Source organism: Monopterus albus, unplaced genomic scaffold (genome assembly GCF_001952655.1).
Source record: "Monopterus albus unplaced genomic scaffold, M_albus_1.0 scaffold420.1, whole genome shotgun sequence".
Taxonomy (NCBI): domain Eukaryota; kingdom Metazoa; phylum Chordata; class Actinopteri; order Synbranchiformes; family Synbranchidae; genus Monopterus; species Monopterus albus.
In genome coordinates, this window is record NW_018128300.1 from 197014 (window position 1) to 217629 (window position 20616).

The 20616-nt window shown below is 41.3% G+C and overlaps 4 protein-coding genes across 11 annotated transcripts in view; 2 read left to right on the forward strand and 2 right to left on the reverse strand.

The window, feature by feature from the left end:
* The window catches only part of LOC109951951 (uncharacterized), a 36397-nt gene extending 32647 nt beyond the window's left edge, over positions 1-3750 (forward strand). The window contains exons 72-73 of the mRNA XM_020586742.1: positions 3072-3198; positions 3329-3750. Coding sequence (XP_020442398.1) covers positions 3072-3198; positions 3329-3339 — 138 coding nt within the window. The 3' untranslated portion in view covers positions 3340-3750. The remainder of the gene's footprint in view (positions 1-3071; positions 3199-3328) is intronic.
* On the reverse strand, positions 3739-7688 carry LOC109951952 (V-type proton ATPase subunit d 1-like). Of its 2 annotated transcripts, none has more exons than XM_020586743.1 (8): positions 7188-7688; positions 5950-6121; positions 5362-5540; positions 4992-5071; positions 4688-4765; positions 4412-4588; positions 4238-4315; positions 3739-3925 (listed from the first exon to the last, which is right to left on the reverse strand). In XM_020586743.1, exons 1-8 carry the CDS (start codon positions 7306-7308, stop codon positions 3764-3766), a joined length of 1047 nt encoding a protein of 348 aa, XP_020442399.1. In that variant the 5' UTR covers positions 7309-7688; the 3' UTR covers positions 3739-3763. The 2 variants fall into 2 exon arrangements, with proteins under 2 accessions (XP_020442399.1, XP_020442400.1); XM_020586744.1 differs by having other exon boundaries at positions 5950-6101; positions 7188-7241.
* A 56-nt stretch (positions 7689-7744) lies between these two features.
* asip2b (agouti signaling protein, nonagouti homolog (mouse) 2b) lies at positions 7745-15938 on the reverse strand. Of its 6 annotated transcripts, none has more exons than XM_020586756.1 (5): positions 15312-15393; positions 11284-11416; positions 11054-11173; positions 10723-10796; positions 7745-9267 (listed from the first exon to the last, which is right to left on the reverse strand). In XM_020586756.1, exons 3-5 carry the CDS (start codon positions 11157-11159, stop codon positions 9100-9102), a joined length of 348 nt encoding a protein of 115 aa, XP_020442412.1. In that variant the 5' UTR covers positions 11160-11173; positions 11284-11416; positions 15312-15393; the 3' UTR covers positions 7745-9099. The 6 variants fall into 6 exon arrangements, with proteins under 6 accessions (XP_020442412.1, XP_020442411.1, XP_020442410.1 ...); XM_020586755.1 differs by having other exon boundaries at positions 11270-11416; XM_020586754.1 differs by having other exon boundaries at positions 11244-11416.
* Positions 15349-20616, forward strand: part of ripk2 (receptor-interacting serine-threonine kinase 2) — a 15399-nt gene continuing 10131 nt past the window's right edge. Inside the window, exons 1-4 of one of the 2 annotated variants that reach the window (XM_020586750.1) lie at positions 15349-15891; positions 17061-17214; positions 19273-19428; positions 20135-20292. In XM_020586750.1, coding sequence (XP_020442406.1) covers positions 15692-15891; positions 17061-17214; positions 19273-19428; positions 20135-20292 — 668 coding nt within the window. In that variant the 5' untranslated portion in view covers positions 15349-15691. The remainder of the gene's footprint in view (positions 15892-17060; positions 17215-19272; positions 19429-20134; positions 20293-20616) is intronic. The other variant, XM_020586751.1, reaches the window with a different exon arrangement.

Below are 20616 nucleotides of genomic sequence, written 5' to 3' on the forward strand. Positions count from 1 at the left end.
TCTGGCAAAGACACAGCGGAGCCCGTCAAAGAACCGCGTGTCAGTCTACCGGGCAAAATTTGGGCCACGATTCGTTATGTCTTACAAATGTTAAAGGCCTCTGTGTCTACATGCTGTCCATGCCTCGCTACGTTCGGAAAACCCCAGACCCCTCTGGAGGTCGTCAGCGTGAATTCAGATTCGGAGGAAGATGAAACACAGATCACATCTTCTACGATCAGATCATCATCCAGCCAGGGAATGTTAGAAGACAGCACGTCTTGGGGAGACATAGCCTGGGAAATCGAGAGCCTACATGACGAGGCTGAACTGATTCCTCCAGTGCTAGAGCCCGATTTCAACTCTGTGGACTTTGAAGCGCCATTACCTCAAGAACGGGCCCAAGAACGTCGAGTTGAGCAAAGGACAGAAGCAGACCTGTACCTTGCGCGCGACCTCGAAATTCACATAATCCCAGATGACATTGCTGAGGTGTCGCTTAAAACAGAGAGTATGAAAGAGACAGGTGCTCCTGTGGACAAATACAGCTTCACGTGTTCCCTCGATAATGATGATGATGAAGAACTTTACAGGAGCATTTTCGAGCTGTATGCCAAAGCGACATTTTATGAAACCATGGTAAAGCTACAAAAGGATTTATTTAGTGACTGCACAGACACCAGCGCACTGCAATCTCAAATAGCTGGCCTGAACTCGCTGTTTCGGAACCTAGCAGGTATAGGTCCCTCGGCTTTCTGGGATGACCCTGACACAGCTGGTGAGTCCTCGACAGTCATTGTGCGGCTCAGGTCTATACTGATTGCCTTCGCTAATGACTTAGGATCACAGAGGTCAACAAGATTAGCGGGTTCCGTCAGAGGGCCAGTCAATCCGCCAAACAGAGTCTCGTATGAACAAGCAACTAACATAGTATGGTCTTACCAATCGATGTTAATAAATTGGTTCTGGGTAGAGTCACCAAATCTGGTGTGGCTAGTGAAGAGGCGCATAAACGAAGCAGCTCAGGCTTATCGCTCTCCCTCGGTAAGTGAGGAAGCATCAGACACGTCTGATGAGGAAACGACACGAATAAAAGAATGCGTGTATACCGCTGTTAAAAAGCTGCATTCAAGGTTTCAGGAAAAAGCAGGTGTCGAGATGACTATGGATCAAGTAGATACCCGCACCGAGCGACTGTTCCACAAAACATGGGCTCTCCTAGAGGGAGAACATTTTGACTTTAATGCAGACACATTACAACACCTGGACAAATATGTGTACAAGGACTTCTGCAAAAAAACCAGCAAGGCAAAGACGGTGTGTGAGGTGTTAGTGACGGGAACATCAGTTGAAGATTACATCGTCTCCCTTATCAAAAAACACATAATTAACCCACCAAAGAAAGGCAACAAGATCTGCAGGTTCTTTTCCAATGTGCGCAAGTCCATCTGCAAGCACTTCCGAAAGTAGTTTGTCTTAGGAAAAAAGCATTTTCCAGGTGTTTTGGGTTTACTCCGGGTGCTCTGGTTTCTTCCCATTTAAAAACGTTTAAGACTAAGAGCGGTTCAAAAGCCCTTAATGAATAAAATCAAACCAAGGACCATGACGTCGCCCGGCATGGCGCAGCCGGGGCCCCACCCTGGAGCCAGGCCCGGGGTCGGGGCTCGAATGCGAGCGCCTGGTGGCTGTACCTCCCCTTTCCTGTCACACTGTGAGTATACAACTAGTCTAAAGATGTGGAAAGCAGCATGTTATGTTTGAGTTTGAAGGCAACCGCATAGTCCCCGGCCAGGAGGAGCGCAGCCAATGTGAGCTGAAGAAAGCACTGTGTGTGTCTCATTCTTACACAAAACAAACCATTTGTTTTTCCAACTTCAGAAGGAAAACATGGTTAATTTTCCACCTTTGAAAACAATTCTTGTCTGACAATAGGACCACCACCTTGGCCTCAGCTGGTTGCAACCAAGCATGGCAGACTTAGGTTGCTTGGATCAATGCACATTGGTTTGATTGACAGATGGGGGTGGTGCGGCCTTGCTTCCCTGTGTTGTTTGGAAACACGGGCGCCGTTAGGGCGGGGAAAGTTAGGACGATTCTAAGGGCCCACGAACTTTGGGGGCCCACAGTCAAATTTTTTCATAGGGCCCAAAACTGCTAGTGGCGCCCCTGTTTTGGAAATATGTCAAAAGAAGGTTTTCCTACACGGTAAAAAGATGCAAAGCAACAGAATGAATGTTGTTACATCGTATACTATGCATAGCCCACACATAACTTTTTGCTGAAAGAATATATTCAGATGTAACTCCTTTGTAATCACCAACATTTTGATTAGTAACTTTAATTTAATTATATGTTGGTTTTGGAGTAACTGAAACTGGTTGCAGTTACATTCATTTTGTAATTTAATTACATGTAGGCAGCACGGTGGCACAGTGGTTAGCGTTGTTGCCTCACAGTGCAAAGGTTCGGGCCCCACCTAGGACCTTTCTGTGTGGAGTTTGCATGTTCTCCCCGTGCTTGCGTGGGTTCTCTCCGGGTACTCCGGCTTCCTCCCACTGACCACAGACATGCAGCTTAGGTTGATTGGTGTCTCTAAAAAATTGCCCATAGGAGTGCGTGTGTGTGGTTGTTTGTCTATGTGTTAAGCCCTGCGATGGATTGGCGACCTGTCCAGGGTGTACCCCGCCTTTGCCCGATTGCCGACCGGGATTGACCCCGCTCAGGGATTAAGCGGTAGAAAATGAATGAATGAATTACATGTAGGCTAATTAGTTATATGTAACTAGTAACTCCCCAGCACTGGTTGCCATGTTTGTGTTGTTTTAGGCTGAACAAACTGTTATTTTCATTTGTTTTTATGTAATTATTCTCTGGCCTAAATATGACATTTTAGTTGTGCCAATTAGAAATACATCAAAATATTGGACTATACTGCTGCTTGACATGGCCTTAAATTTAAGGATGTGACTTCAAGACTGAATTCAGGACTTGGTATCTGCCAGCCAAAACAAATGGCAGCTAACTGTCATTTTCATCCCTGGATGATGCTGTTTGTGAGCCTCACGTTTTCACCAATGTGTCTGTGTCATCAGGTGGATCCTGGCCAGTTCTTGTCTGTGTGCGAGCTGAGCACTTCCAGAGCCCCGTGCAGATTAGCATCTGCTTTTGTCCATCTCTGCCAGCAGAATTACATACCACTGGAGGTCCCTGTCCAGTGCAGTAAGTTAGCAGGCATGATGTGCATGGTTGGAGTCGAGATGAGTCCCATCTATCTGACAGTACTGTGTTCTCATGATGGCAGAAAACCTTTGACATATTTTTAATATTCTTGTTTTTCTTTTTGTTTCAGTGAAAGTATGAGAGAAGGATGAAGATTTATGACCCCTGTTAGCTGCTAAAACATCTACACTCTTATACCACTGGCTGTGCTACATTCATTTTCCTCATACATTTTTTTTAAATTCAAATTTGTATCCTATTCTGTAGCTTTTGTCCTGTTTAGACATGCAGATATTTTAACAGCAATGTGAATGTGAACATGCTAACTATAGCAAGTAGTTTATAATAATCATACGGCTTCTTTTTTGTATTTTCTGTGGTTTGTAGTACAAACACTAAGGATATTTGTGACTGACTTTAGTGCAACTACAGTAACTAGTCCTCACAATCAAACCTGGATCATATGAAGATCAACAAATAGTTTTTATACAGTTTGATAAAGTGCCTTTAATACATAGTTGGATTCTGTGTATATTAAATACATGTTTTCTTTAGTGCTTGCTCCTTAGAAGATGGGTATGTAGTTATGTATTTTGGATTTCTGTCTCTGCGTGACACACTCAGCGATCCAGATGATGTTACGGCTTTCCTGCTCCTTCAGTTTGATGTAGGAGTAAAACACTCCGAAGTGGAACTGCTGCAGGAAGGCAAGTTTGTTCAGTTTCACCTGGGAAAAGATAAAAGGGTTGAACCCACTTGGTGAGACAGAAATGCAGGTTCATGCACAATTAACACATTCAGACAATCAGAATTGAGAACACTTTGCTATGTGTTTGCACTGTTTGTTGTTAAGAGTAAATCAATCCACTCACTGGTCGACTTATCAAGATAGCTGAAACACACTCCCCATACATTTAAACTGAATTCTGAAATCCCACACTTGAAAGGCAGACGGGTGAAATGTATTATTTATGTCCAAATATTTCTGCTATGTGAGACGTTCATGGTACACTATACCCTCACTGATGGACAAAATTACCTCTTGTTCAAAGAATCTGTCCTCCAGAGTCTTAAAATGTGATCCCGGCTCAGGGTCACCAAAAATGGTCTTATATTCCTGTAGAGAGGTTTAGGCTGAAGTTAACCACACATCTGATTGAATTTAACAGCAGTTACAGCACAGTAACTCTTATTAGGGAGTCATCAGACTCACTGGGTAACAGTCAGCCACAGCTTTGACCTGCTCGTGGTCCTCTGCCATGGTGAGCAGCCGCAGCCCTTCAGGGTAGAGTTTGCCACAGGATGGATACAGTGCACTCCTGTCTGCACCGCTAAGGTCTGTCCCAAAGGAGTTCACAGTGATGATGAAGGCCCGCCTGTCTGCCTCAAACTGCAGCAAGCATACAGACAGAGATTTTACACCAAACGTCTCCTATAGTATGAAAAACTTCAACAAATGCAACCTCTGATGTGGAAATAGTCACAGTACCTCCAGGACCGGACACATTACATCCTTTGTGGCACCGCCAATGTCCTTACAGAAGGCGTGGAAGGACTCTAAATATGACTTTGGAAAAAATTATTTAGATTTAATACCTTGAAAAACAGATAATGTGTGCTTATGTAACACAGGTTAAAAACCTGATGTCATCCAGTTGAGGTCACTTAAGTTTCTTGGGTGTTAAACATGACACCGTAGTAAATCCTACTGTCGAGAATTTTTCTGAGCAGACATGCACACACACAGACAGCATTGTAAATTATGGTAGCTGTATATGTCACCCTGTGGTCACCTTATACAGTTTGTTTCTCAGGATCTCAGCTTCCATTTCATCCAGTTTGGCCTCGGATACGACATCCTGGAAAAACTGAGCTACAGCACAAACATTGGACAGATTGATCATTAGTTTGTATCAAACACAGAACTTTAATATAGAGACCCATTTCTGCAACGAAAAACTACCTAAAAAGGTTAGAGTTAATAAAAAAGTTTAACATATTTTGCTGCTAAATAAATTCAGTCAACTAACCAGTAATCCTGTGCACAGCTGCATGTTCATATATCCAACAGAGTGACAAACTGGAGCAGGACAATACTTTGTGACTACAAGAGAATAAATCAATCATCTTTGGGGATAAAAGGTAGATTATTTGATCGTCTACCTAGTGGTGTGTCCACCAGGATCGCTGAGTAGAGTTCAGTCGGGGTGCGGGCAATGCCCACTGCTGCCATTTGGTCGAAAGCTCCCAGTGGGTGACACCGGGGGAGAAGCTCTGCCACATCTCTCTGTTTCAGGGCCCCAGTAATGAGCATCACTACATTGTCGATCATGTAGCTGTAACTATGGCAACACAGAGAACAGAAGACCTTTTATTTGTCTGTGTGGCATTGTGGCATTGTCTGTTCCCTCTTGTTGTTGACATATTTCCTTTTCAAAAACAAATGCTATTTTCAAAATAAAGAACTAGAAGCACACAGTGAAAAGAGTTTTCTTTGAATGTAATAGACTGCATTATTAAAGAGGTCCGGCTGTGTTACAAACAAGCTAGACGAGTGCTCTTGGTCTGTGTAAAGATAATGCTTTCCACAAGGTAGAGGTAAAAAGAAGCATTGTCAAAATTGGTATTCAGCCAAAACAGAGTTTTCAGCTAGAGGAAGCAAGAAAGTGTGGAATGAATACCACAGGAAATACATTTGTAATATAGTTATGTGCATGTGCTGTAACCATTTACAGTAATGTCATAGCATACGTTATGTAGTCAAGGAAGGTGGAGAGTGGTGGCAGAGCGCTGGAACGGAGGCAGCTGAATTCAGTGACCAGGCTCTCTGTCAGCTTGCTGTCCACCACAGACACAGTCAGATCCTGTTCAGACGAGGACAGCAGCTTCCCGTAGTCTGTACTCTGCAGGTGCAGCTTCATGTCTGAGTCAATCAATCAATCAATTGTGTATAGCACAATTCATACAACGAAGTAGCTCATAGTGATTCACATAAAATATAACAATTTGCATAAAACTAAACAGATAAATCAGATGCAAACACATTAAAAGTTAAGCTAAAATGACTCACTGAGGTTGTTGAGGTTTTGTCTCTGTTTGCTGGAAGACTATTGCCTAATTTGGGTGCATAGATGGAGCAAATGTCATTTCCAGTGTCTTTATAGGCACAGTACTGAGAAAGCAGTTGCAGATTTAAGGGTTCAGCCAAATGGGCTGGACCTGAATGATTTTAGGCGTCATAGAACGACCCCAAAATCCATTCTATACACTACAGGTAACCAGTGTATTGAGGCCAGACCTGGTGTAATTTGGTCTTGTTTTCTTTTATGGGATAGAGATAGAATTCTGTTAATTATTGTTGCAGGGAGACCAGTTAAAAGGGCAGTGCAATAATCAAGTCTACTTTTCTTACAACATGAAAGAGGTTTTGTGCATCATGCCTAAAATGACATTGCCTAAAGGTTTAGTACTCAACTCCTTTTTTCACCTCTCTCTTTGCCCAGCATGTGTCCTGTACATAAAACTGCTCCAAGATTAGTGTTTCCACAGTAACTTCCTGTAAGGCTGCAGTTACAAATAAGGAAGAGGTGAATCATAATAACCTATGGTGTATATATGACTTAAACACAGCTGACAGTGACTAACTATTAAGTATGTGCAACCATACAGATTACATATGCAAACATACTGTATATGCTAAATTAATATACATCAAATTCAAAATTTTTCCTTCCTTCATCTTTACTGAGTGCACGTTCTCACTCAGAGAGGATTGCCTGATTCCTGCGAAGAAGATTCAGATTATTGTTTTGCCTTGATAAGTGAGATCCAGTTTAACTGGGTAAATCAGGTGGTCCCTGTCAAAACTGCACTGCCAATATTTTTCAGACACTCCTACAAACATGCACAAGAGTTTCAAGTACATTTCTGGTAAATCTTAATAACACAACAAAAGCATAATAATGATGCTGATGATACAGTATTCTTACCATCAAGTGTGTCACACTGGGCCAGATTCTGGTAGTCAGTCTGAGTCAAAATCCCAGCCTTCATCCCTCGAACCAGACCTTCCAGATAGCCGTGATCAACGTTGAAACTGAGCTCTGCCATGATGCCAGAGAAGCTCTCAACAAGCTTGGCTGCAGCTGGAGTGATATGTAAGATGTGTTTCTCTCTCTCTTTCTCTCTTTTTTTACAGTAACTTCCTCATTGTTCCCTCTCTGACTAACATTCATGTAGTTATTTGCTTCCTCTTTTACACAAATAAATTCCATAGCTGCCCTATAAGTGTTTACTGCCTCACTTCCTGCTCTTGAATGTATTTGCTATGCAGATTAATTGCTCAATTTATCCCTGAATTAAAGCATGACTCTAAAAAATGTTTGTTTTTTTTACTGTTACTATATAAATCAAAAAATGTCCTGATATTTGACTGGACATCATGCAAGAGAAAATGGAACAAAGATAAAACACAAGATAAAAAAATCAGCTCCACTGTTGATCCACTGACAGGTGGGGGCAGTTTAGAGTGGAGGATGCCCAAGATGACAGTGTTGAACGCTGAGCTGAAGCCCACAAAGAGGACCCATGCACGAGCACCCAACTACCACCAACATGCAGCGCTCCCAGCATCTTAGCGTACATGTGTTCTTTTCATGTGTGAGAATCAATCTGTGCCGTATCAGGCAGCAGAAGACAGATCAAGTGGATTCTGCTACAGTAGATATCACGTTTGACATTTATTTTGTTTCTTGCATATTTCTGTTTAACCTGCTGACCTTTCCTTTTTGCCTTGCTCCCTTTAACTGCTGTTGATTTATGCACTTTATCTTACATAATCGGACGCAGCCCATATGTTCAGCTCTGTGAACTTTAGTGGGTTAGCCCCATTATGAACATATGACTGAAATGTGATTTAGTAGCACTTCACCCTTTGCTGTCTTCTGTTTACAGCTACCAGTTGTTCTTTATGAATTCAGTTATCTATTGTTACATCTCATTATGGGCTCATTTTTGTGAGCAGATGTTTTTCCTTCTCTTTTCCATGTGACAAGGAGACGACATGGTGTCAAACAATATAATGTACTGCAGGCTGCCTGGAGAGAATCTCATGTTTTCTAAATGATATGTTTCACTGCACTGGAAAAAAAATCAGTAAGGAAAAACACACAAAAAATTGAGGGCAGAACACAGGCTTACATCTATTTATTCAGTAAAAAAAATATAAGCTTTCCTCAAAAATCCACATGCGAATAATAGTTACTTCCTCACTGAGGGACCCCAGATCATCTCTTCTCCAAGGCACAGTTTACTTATGAACAGGAATTTCTCTTTTAAATTCAGATGTTAACTGTTAACGACCCAAATCACACTATTTTGTTTTACTTTTTCCACATTTAGTCCATAACCCAGTGAGTAAAAAAAAGAATTTGCTGTAGCTTCTAAAGTAAATCCAATTATTGGGGTCCCCACAAGTTTAGAAATGAAAAAGATACTCAAAAGCAACAGGAAACACCCAAGGCACAACACAGGTTACATGTGATTGTCTACATGTGTCACACATCCTGTGTTATATCTACATATACTGTATGTTTGGATAATCTGTAAACATTTATGAGTTTTTTTTTTTTCATATTCATGCCTCAGAAGGCTAAAGACAGAAAAACACTCCATCACTTCCTTCATTCTTCCACAGGCAATAGAAGGAACCTTCTCTTTAAGCCTCAGTCTGTTTATGGTTTTTCAAATGCTTCTACTTTAATCTGAAATGAACTAAAATATTCTTTGTTCTGCACTTGTGCTGTAAAAGATTTAAAGCCACAGTTCAGAAGGCAGCGTACTGTATGTGTATCACTACCTCTGTCCAGGTGCTGCGTGTGTCTGTGCAACTGTGTGCTGCCTCTACGTCTTCTTTGAGCACAGGGGGTTTATCTTCCAGCAGTGACAGATGGTGTTGAAGAGTCGACAGCGGCAGGAGGCACAGGGATCACAACACAACATGTGAGAGAAGCAGTTCTCCATCAGGCGGCCGCAGCGACGTGCAGGGGTTATAACGTCTGACTTTTGTTTCTGAAACAACATCAACAAAGACAGAAGCTATAATAAATGTCTCTCAACACAATAGACAAGTAGTTTCAATCCTAGTTTAGTTTAAATTCCTTTGACTCAAGTTCTGTGGAAAAGCATATTTTAAATAGAATTAAACCTTAAAGCGGCACTACTCCGAATTTTTCAGTAAGAGCAGGTCAAATTATCACGTCTAATGTGAAATGGGACACTCATAGTATCAAATCTAGAGACAGTTTTCACCCAGCTCCTCAATTCCCCTCAGCTTTACAGAGAGTTATCAGTGTTGTCTTGAGACAACAAGCAGCTGTTTTTTGGAAAATAAATAAGTGAATGAATAAACAAATAAATAAATCTATACTCTACCTGCCCAGCACTAGTCATGGCCAGAAACATGACTGCAAATGAAAGCTAATGTTGCTTCATATCTACTGGATGTGCTAATAAACAGTTGTTTGCTAACACCCTCACTATATCAACTGTACACCTTGTCAGCTCATGTTGTGTGGAGAAGCATAGTTTAAACATAAAGAACAAAACTTTAAAGCTGCGCTTATCAAAATGTTTCAGCACAGAATGGGTCAAATTATCATATGTCATATGTCAAACCCAGATAGTTTATTTTGTTAGTGTTTGTTGACAATGTGTTTTCAGTCTGTTAATTATATTGTTAATGAATTAATGCAGATTAAAACATATAGTACTTTACTTTCAAGCCTCTACATAGAGACTTTAATAGTATTTGTCAAATTATTGTAATGGTTTAAGATTTAGTTGGAGAAATTTGAAAATCCACGTGAGGACACATTGCTCTCTGCCATTATACTGCCATCGAGAGCACCTGAGTTGGAATTTTTTAAATAGCATTTTTAAACATACCAAGTAAGACACAATGAGTTGTGTAAATTATGTACAAAAATGCATCTAATCTGTTCTCTCAGTCTTATCTTGTTTACTTGTCTACTCGTTGCCTTATTAAAGATGAACATTGTACACACACACTGAGAGCCACTGTACTAGAGTCAAATTTCTTGTGTGTTCAACAAAACCTGGCCGATAAAGCTGATTCTGATTCTGAAAAAACAACAAAACAGCAACAGCAAAAACATGCTGAAATCAAACTGCCATCAAAAATTGTCTTATTTAAATATTTCACAGTTTCTGTGCTGTAGTTTCAATGACATATAAAAACAAGCAGGCACACAATATACTAATACTAAAGTGTGTTGTCTAACTCTAAAGCACCTTAAAATTAAAGGATAAGCCTTAGATTAAAACTGACCAGTGCAGATACAGTACATGGACACACGTGCAACAAATACAAATCTGCCATCTCTGTTTACATACAGTACAGGCACAGCCTTTTCAAGCATTCATGATTACTGAAATGTTAGTGAACATAACACTGGCATTATATTGCATAAAGGCAGTTTATTAAGAAGAACAAAGAAAACTTACAGGAACATGATTTTCCTGTGGTGGAGAAATCTTTCGTCTTGCAAACAACTGCCTGGTCTTCACTCGACTCCAAACTAGGGATGGAAAGAATAAAAATAATAGAAAAATCCATTTTACTATCAATAGGTGCATAAGTATCTACAGTCTCAGTGTGGAGAGCCCACATCAGTCTATGATAGCCACATATCATTTTTTTATCCAGTCATTCCCTTCTTTTACTGTATATTATGAATTGCACCATAATTGTAACTGTTAAATGCATATTACATAAAAAAATGAAAATAAAATCTGCTTGAATGTGGGGAAACATCACAAATGGTTGAAACCTCACCTGTGTCATCATCAGTCTTGCCCACATCTCTCTTCATGTCCTCTGCCCAGGACAACGAGAATATAAGCACGAAGAAGCACAGGTGTTTGTTGATGATCTTCCTCATGATGATGATGAGATCTGTTGATGACACCGAAACAAATAAGTAAATAAATCACTGAGTGTAGATTGTAAATAATTCGTGACTCACGCAGTTCTTCTCCTGCAAATCCTCACTTTGGCTCCTTCACCTTTCTGTGGCTGTGAGGGGGTGCCTCTGTCTCCAAGAAGGGGAGGGGAACGACGAACAATAGAAACAGAGCTGCCCCCACACGGCAGACTGGACACATGGCAGGAGTTGGTTGTCAATAAGCGACAGTTGCCCTGGCAACAGACAAAACCTCAGGCTCAGGTAGGAAATGAATAAGTGCCAGCAAAGCACAGACAGAGAGGCCCTGTACACCCGGCACAGGGAATTTAGCCCTGAGGGCAGGAATAATATAATGAATGGGGCTATTAAGTTGTATTACAGGAACAGTAGGATCCAGTGTTTTTTGACCCATTCTAGAGACTAATCTTTCAGGCCTGCAACTTTGTGAAAGTGAGATATTAAATCACCTAAGTACCTTTCTAGGGGTTTACTTATTTTTTCCATGTAGACTAAATCTTTACTTGATTTTTCTCACAAGTCTGACAAGAACTGCTTACTGGACCAGCTGGTGTTTCAAAATCACTTGGTAAGCCTACATTTTAGCTGCTCATGCACTGTACCTAATTTTAAGGACATTCACTTTACTTCAGTTATTTAATTTCTTTAGGTGCACATTAATCTGTGCACAGTCAGGGTCCTTTGAAGTGTTCTGCAAGTTAGGGCAGAGACTATACTGTATATATGTACACAGTATAGGCCTATACAGCACATTTTCAGGCACTAACAGTGTTTAGAGTCTTATCCATCACAGATATCTGGTTGGTCCCACTTTCACCCTATGGCATGACAACAATCCGAATTATGCAAACATAAAAAACTATTTTCAGAGTCAGGAAAGTCAAGGAGTCATGCACCAGATGATGTGGCACCACAGAGTCCTGATCTCAACATCATGAAGTCAGTCGTTTGATTACATGAAGAGACAGAAGACACGGAGACATCCTTTATACATTCCAATAGGGTGGGTGGGGCCAGGTGAGTGTCAAGGGCACTGTCCCAGATGAAGCCCAGAGCATCATGGAGCATGGCTGTAAGATGGCACCCAGAGACAAGCTGCTAAGTCTGAAGCAGCAGCAGACAGGGAATGAAAATCAAGCAAAGAAACGTGCCATGGCAAGTCAAGACCCTGCATGAGCTGTACCACCAACAAATAGCTGAGGTGGCTGACACTGGAAGATCCTACCAGTAGACAGGACCCCGAGGCCCCAGGGACAGTCCAACACATAGTGGTCTGGTCAAAATACAGACAGGAATTACATACTCCGAATGGCACAACCAAGAAGCATTATGTACAGAAAGATCTGTGCTGAGAATGGTCCCAGGTCCAGATGAGAGAATCCTCAGAAAGTTGTGGAGAACAACAGGGCAAAGATCTTGTGGGCCTTCCAGATCTAGGCAGACAGTTTGTTTCACCAGATAGTAAAGGCATCGTAGTTTTGAAGCATCACTGCTGTTGCTACTGTATGGTTACTTTCAGCTTGTATGAGTGGGCTTGATTAGGATGAAGGAAGCACTGAAAGTTTAAATTGTCATTATGGCAGAAGCAAAACCTAAGGTGAAAATATTTATACTTTTTGAGTCATCATCATGGACATTCTCTACATGGTTCTCAATGGAATCAGTAGTCTGCATTACAGAAGAACATGTTTTGGTCAATACTGGACAGCTCTAGGAACATGCAGTGCATTTCCATTTCAATGATCAGGTATCACTTTTACATAGACTGACTCTGACCATGACTTAGATCTAACAGTATTCATGAGAGTGATAAGAACAGAACATTATGTTCCCACTGCCCATTTATTCATATGCTGTGGCTTTACTTTTGGAAACTGATATTAAAGCGCCACCTTCTGGTCATACTTGTCTTTTGTTTCAAAACACTTGGAAAACAAGAAAAGGTAAACACATCACTTACTTTATTAACAACAAAAGTGAACAAGTGAACGTATGTGAACACACCAGCTGCACATTCTGAAAACATGGCTTTTTGGTTTTGGTTTTCTTATGTCCTTTGAATTTACAATGAAACAGGTGAAACAGTGGTGACCACTATTCCAGTGAGCTCCATCAGATTATATGAGGCAGAGCAAATGTAAGTGTATCATTAAATCTGCAGCAGAACATGAATATCAAAGTTCACATTCATTTTCTGCTAATTAATGTTTTACATTTCCTTGGTTTTATTCCTATGAAGTATCACGTCCACTTTTATTGATGTCTTCTGTGTGTGTTTTGGTATATGTACTGTTAGCTCACAAGGACGTTCAAAGGTTTGTGAAGAAAGTGAAAGTAATCTGTGAAAGGGAATATTATTTCAATGCAGTGTACAGTATATATAATTCCACTATATTTTTTCAAACTGTGCAATTCACATTTTTACTTCACTTCCTTCACCAGCAGGTCGATGTGGTTCTCCCTCTCTTCTAGGGTCATCTTCAAAGTGTCAACTTCTCTCCGCTTTTACATTTGCTCTGCCTCATATAATCTGAGGAAGAAAGTTATTTTCCTTCAGAGTCTCACAGGGTCAGGGTGACAGGTCTCTCTACCAAACTTTTCTCAAGGCGCCTTTCACCCTCTGACAGTGTGGATGAACCCTCCAACACAACTCCTACTCCAGGAGTCATCTGGGCTGGGAGTCTCAACTGCAGCACCCCAGAGTACATGCCTTCTTACCCAGGGACTACTCTGAAGGTGAGACCTCAAAGTTGTTAAATGACAAGCTAGTATGTACGGGGGACTCCCTTGAAGTCCAGGACCTGCATGCTCCAATCCAGTCCACAGGGAATAAGAGTGGAGCACATGAATGGTCTTATACTTGTACAGTGCTTTTCTATGCTTTTACAGCTCACTCAAAGCACTTTCACATTATTCGGCCATTCACCCATTCGCACTCCCAAGCACTCCTGCACCAGTGACATCACCAGGAGCAACTGGGGGTTCAGTGTCTTGCTCAAGAACACTTCGACATGTTGACAGGACAAGCCGGGAATTGAACCACTAAATCTCCGGTTAGGAAACGACCTGCTCTACCTCCTGAGCCACAGCCGCCCCAGAAGCAACCACCTGAGGTTTAGATGCTGTTAACAAGCACAGAAGGTGAAAGACCATGAACACGGAAACACACAGAGTCACATACTCTTTCTGGATCATCAAAAACACTACAGGGACACTGTATAAGATTTAGCTGCAATAATAATGCACTGAGTGGTTTGGTGAGACCTTCTGCTTCACAGGAGTTTCAGTCTACAAGAGGACAGCAGAATCACTGCCATGTTCGCAATGAGTCTTTGTCCTCACAACAGGAAGAGTTCTAAGTAAGTAAACCTACAAAAAGTTAAAGTAAAAATTAAAAATTTTTAACATTAACATTTATGTCTAGTAATAATATTACCATATTATTGGAAATCTAGCTATTCAATCAGACACATGAATACAAAACAAAAATGTAAATAAAATATTTCCTGTTTAAATCTTGAACAGTTAGAAATATAATAGGAATGTTATAGTGATACAATCGTAAACAGTGATACATTAGATCACAACCAGTTGATAATATAATGAGATTGAATTAACCACAGTTTACTACTATTAGCCGACTAAAATAGTTAAAGATTCGTGGCGTAATTGCTGTGACATAACTTAAGAAGCTATAATAGTTTTTTATACTGACATGTATTCACACCTCACAACAACAACACGTTGGTGGGAAAACCCACATCTGGGGAAGTCCAGCATGTTAGAAAAACCCAGATGTATCAGTTGCGTTCAGGTTTTGAGGAGGTTTGTCCGTGGTCCAGCGAAACTAAAACTAACTAAACTGCGGATTTGAGGCCGAATCCAAAAGATAATGTAAACTATTTATAAACTCCGTCTCATCATATTTAGTGTTGCACCGCCTATACTTATTTTGTCCTGGATTTAGAATGTGTATGTGCTCCGAAGGGTGTTGGCAAAATAAAGTCAAAATTTAAGCCAAACGTGTGAACCTCAAAAAACCTACGGCCTTGGACGCAACTCGTCCAAACCCTGAAGCGTGTCGTCATTAGCAACAACAAACCCACCAACCTTAAATGACAGCGGAGCTCTGCAGCGCCTGTTACCTCTCTTTGACTCAGCCTATGAGACAGCTGCTTGGAGGAAGTCTGCCATTGTGTTCTGAATAAACGGGAAAGTGAAAGCGCTGACATTTTATTCAGGTCACTGGGTGCACTGCTTTTTCGTTTGCAAACGGACGAAACGTTTGTCGGTCGCTTTCTACCAGCTGTCCTCCTTCTCCGCTACATTAATGTTAGCTTAGCTTGCTAGCATGATGGCATGCGTGTAAATGGGAGAGCTCTTCCTCGCTACGTTTATCTAAAGAGGCAGTTCTACTTTCAGTGGCCGATCAAGTGAACAACAAACCGCTATCGCCCCAGACGCTTCCCGTAAAAGGTTGAAGAACTGCCATGGAGCAGTCCGCGGCTATGGGCTGTGTGAACATTGGCAGTCTGACCAGCACCTTGCCGGTGATCCCCTACCAGAAGCTGACCGACCTGTACTACCTGAGCAGAGGGGGCTTCGGCACCGTGTTCAAGGCGCAGCACTCCGACTGGAGGACCACTGTGGCCATTAAGTGCCTAAAGCTCGACTGTCCTGTGGGAGAAAGGTACCCCGACCATCGCACGTACCAATTTAGGCCACGTAACGTTGCTCTGTAGGGAAGGAAATGAAACTGAGCTAAATCTAATGATTAAGATGCCCGCTTAAACAATAGCAGGCATTGTGTTGTTCCAGTAGAATCACGTGAAGTCGAGTCGAGTCGCAGTCAGTCGTTTATAGTGGAAATCAGACCATCAGCATTTGAACTGACCACAGGGAGTCAAATGTTAGACTCGAAGTCGAACCAGATGAATCCATAGTGTTCAGGAGTTGTTACTTTGTGTGAAGCAGCTGCAGGGTCTGTCTCAGTATGTTAGTCTTCCTGCAGCTTAGATGGTGAAAAGTGCTGTGACGCCCTCAATCCCTCTTGTAATAATAGCTGAATAGTCCACTTTCAAGTTGGGATGGATCTTCGAGTTTGATTTTGATGTTTAAGAGTTTAAAAATTTGATAAACTGATAATCTTTTCTGAACATAAGCACATAAACCTATATTTTTTAAAGCATTTAATTGGCAGGATGTTTTACAGTAGAAAAGTGACCTTGGACAAATACTTCAAACGTATCTAGGTGTTTCTGTGCTGTTATTGGTTGACATAAGCACCAGTATGTCTTCACGGAGTTATTATTAGCCAATGTATTGAATAGATTTTATTGGTAAGGCTTGAATAAGTGCTGTAGAGTTGCACATTGCATTCTCTCTGGGTGAGACGCAGGGTTTGTCTCTAGATAACCTCATCGTTCTGCCTTCCTGAATTTGTGAGTTGACAAAAAAACTCTCTCTGATTCACACAATTGAAGCTGAGCAGGCCGAATTCTTAAGAAATGTTTTGAGTAACATGACCTTTAATTCCCCATTTATGGATGGGTGGTAACAATACCATCACTGACAGATTTTCATAGTGTGATGATATGATTCCTTGATATATTCATGAAACCATTTTTGTCCAGATTTATGGTTCAGAGCAACCTAGGCTTACTAACAAAATTAAAAGTGTTTTGTTTGAGACATGTAAAGGTTTTCAGATGATAATGAGCCCTGATAACAATCAAGGTTCATTTCTTTGCCTGTACCTGTGTGTGCATCAACAAAACTGAAAATACCATCACTGTTTTGATGTTTTTATCACTCTGCCTGAGGGTAAATACCGTCTCTGTGTCACTGGCTGTGTTTCAGGGAGAGGAACTGCCTGCTGAAGGAGGCAGAGGTGCTCCACAAAGCCAGATTCAACTACATCATCCAGATCTTTGGCATCTGCAACGAGCCCGAGTTCTTCTGCATAGTCACAGAGTTTATGAGCAATGGCTCTCTGGACCTGTTACTCCACGAGGTAGCTATACGTCATCAAGTAACATCAGAACACTGAGGAACTGCTCTAGTCCTAACATCAAGTTTGATTTACATTCTTAATTAAGAGGACATGCACTTTTCCTGGGTATAAGCTTTTATATTGTTTCATTTCTATTTCACTCAGAAAAGAACAAAAACTGGGTGTTTTGATTTGACTTGTACCACATTTACCACCTTGTATTGGGTCAAATGTCACATATTGAACACTGAGAATCTTTTACAGTGGGTACGGAAAGTATTCAGACCCCCTTAAATTTTTCACTCTGTTATATTGCAGCCATGCGCTAAAATCATTTAAGTTCATTTTTTTCCTCATTAATGTACACACAGCACCCCATATTGACAGAAAAACACAGAATTTTTGACATTTTTGCAGATTTATTAAAAAAGAAAAACTGAAATATCACATGGTCATAAGTATTCAGACCCTTTGCTCAGTATTTAGTAGAAGCACCCTTTTGAGCTAATACAGCCATGAGTCTTTTTAGGAATGATGCAACAAGTTTTTCACACCTGCATTTGGGGATACTCTGCCATTCCTCCTTGCAGATCCTCTCCAGTTCTGTCAGGTTGGATGGTAAACATTGGTTGACATTTTCAGGTCTCTCCAGAGATGCTAAATTGGGTTTAAGCCAGGGCTCTGGCTGGGCCATTCAAGAACAGTCACGGAGTTGTTGGGAAGCCACTCCGTTATTTTAGCTGTGTGCTTAGGGCCATTGTCTTGTTGGAAGGTGAACCTTCGGCCCAGTCATGTCCTGAGCACTCTGGAGAAGGTTTTCGTCCAAGATATCCCTGTACTTGGCCGCATTCATCCTCCCCTCGATTGCAACCAGTCGTCCTGTCCCTGCAGCTGAAAAACACCCCCATAGCATGATGCTGCCACCACCATGCTTCACTGTTGGGACCGTATTGGACAGGTGATGAGCAGTGCCTGGTTTTCTCCACACATACCGCTTAGAATTAAGGCCAAAAAGTTCTATCTTGGTCTCATCAGACCAGAGAATCTTATTTCTCACCATCTTGGAGTCCTTCAGGTGTTTTTTAGCAAACTCCATGCGGACTTGCGGCCAAGTACAGGGATATCCTGGACGAAAACCTTCTCCAGAGTGCTCAGGACCTCAGACTGGGCCGAAGGTTCACCTTCCAACAAGACAATGACCCTAAGCACACAGCTAAAATAACGAAGGAGTGGCTTCACAACAACTCCGTGACTGTTCTTGAATGGCCCAGCCAGAGCCCTGACTTAAACCCCATTGAGCATCTCTGGAGAGACCTGAAAATGGCTGTCCACCAACGTTTACCATCCAACCTGACAGCACTGGAGAGGATCTGCAAGGAGGAATGGCAGAGGATCCCCAAATGCAGGTGTGAAAAACTTGTTGCATCATTCCCAAAAAGACTCATGGCTGTATTAGCTCAAAAGGCTGCTTCTACTAAATACTGAGCAAAGGGTCTGAATACTTATGACCATGTGATATTTCAGTTTTTCTTTTTTAATAAATCTGCAAAAATGTCAAAAATTCTGTGTTTTTCTGTCAATATGGGGTGCTGTGTGTACATTAATGAGGAAAAAAATGAACTTAAATGATTTTAGCATATGGCCGCAATATAACAAAGAGTGAAAAATTTAAGGGGGTCTGAATACTTTCCGTACCCACTGTACATTTCTTGCTTTCACACTTTTATTACAAGAATATCTGAAGTGAAAATGTTTCTTTGTTGTTTGCAATCTACACCATCTCTCTCTCTCCTTTATGCACCATGTATGGCATAGCACTATGCCAAGTGAAACTGAAAGTAGGAACTGTTTAGTGTCTGATGAAGCCTGGAGGGGAAGAGGAGCTGAATAGTGTGGAGGGCAGATAGATATTGTTGGGGAAACTCCCTTCTGTGCTAGTTTAGTACATTTTCTCCACTTTTATTGTTCTATAGTCTCAGTAAAGTATTGCACATCTTCCTCCTCTGCATTCACCCTCAAACACACATTTTATTGACGGTGTTATCTGTTTTTAAACATCTGTGTTGTCTTTGCTTACAGAAGGACATGTACCCTGTGCTTGCCTGGCCTTTGCGATTGAGGATTGTTTATGAAATTGCACTTGGGGTTAACTTCCTTCACAACATGAACCCACCACTCCTGCACCATGATCTAAAGACACAGAACATACTGCTGGATGGTGAAATCCATGTTAAGGTGTGTGTGAGAAATTGACATGGTGTGAACTCTGTGAGAAATGGAGATAAACTGTGTGTGTGTGTGTGTGTGTGTGTATGTGTGTATATGTGTGTGTGTGTGTGTGAGAGAGAGAGAGAGAGAGAACTGTTTGAACTCCAGTATCGACCTACAGAAACTGCAGTTAAATTCCTGTGTTACCCGATTAGTCATTTCAGTCATTTTTCAAGCAATATTCCTGTGACTTTCTTGTTTAAGGCACTGAAATGTGAGCAATTGTTGCATCATAGTAAAATGAATCTCCTAGAAACTTGAAGTGTTCAAATAAGAAGTGTGATAATGTCACCTTGTAACCTGGGAAATTATAAGGTTCATTTTTCAAAACATTTGGACAAAATCACTAATATATGAATTAAGAAAATAATCAGCAAATCAGTCCATAATGAAAATAATTGAATAATTGTTAGTTACATCTCTAATTATTACTTATTTGAATAATTGATGTCCACACTTTACAAAAGCCTGTTATGCTAATATAGAAAAATGTGCTTTACCAGCTGCCGCTATAATTAACAGGTCCTTTATCTCACTACATAGTTAATATTCTCTGAACCCTAAATAGTTGCCTTTAATTGATCAAATAAGATGATCAAAGAAAAGCTATGTAAAAAAAAAAAAAAAGTCAAATTCTTAAATCATGCTAATATTCTGGGGTTGTTCTGTGCAGATTGCAGACTTTGGCCTTTCTAAGTGGCGGCAGCTGTCTGTCAGTAAAGGCTCAGGATCCAAGCCCACAGAAATGGGGGGCACAGTGATCTACATGCCCCCTGAGGAGTATGAACCATCCAAGAGCCGCCGCGCCGATGTGAAACATGACATGTACAGGTAAGACAATAATTATAAATTGGTTGGGTGGTACACGGGGTATCAATGACTGCATTCTTGTGTGATCTAGGTATGGATTTTGTAACCGTAACACCAGCTACATCTGCGTATGTTTTATGTACATGATGTTCAAGTGGGGGCGGCACAGCGGATCAGTGGTTAGCTTTGTTGCCTCACAGCAAGAAGGTTCATGGTTTGAGCCCGAGCCACCCTGGGGCCATTCTGTGCAGATTTTGCATGTTCTCTCTGTGCCTGCGTGGGTTCTTTACGGGTACTCCGGCTTCCTCGTAGGGAAGAGTGGGGGGTGTGTGTGGGTGCCCGTCT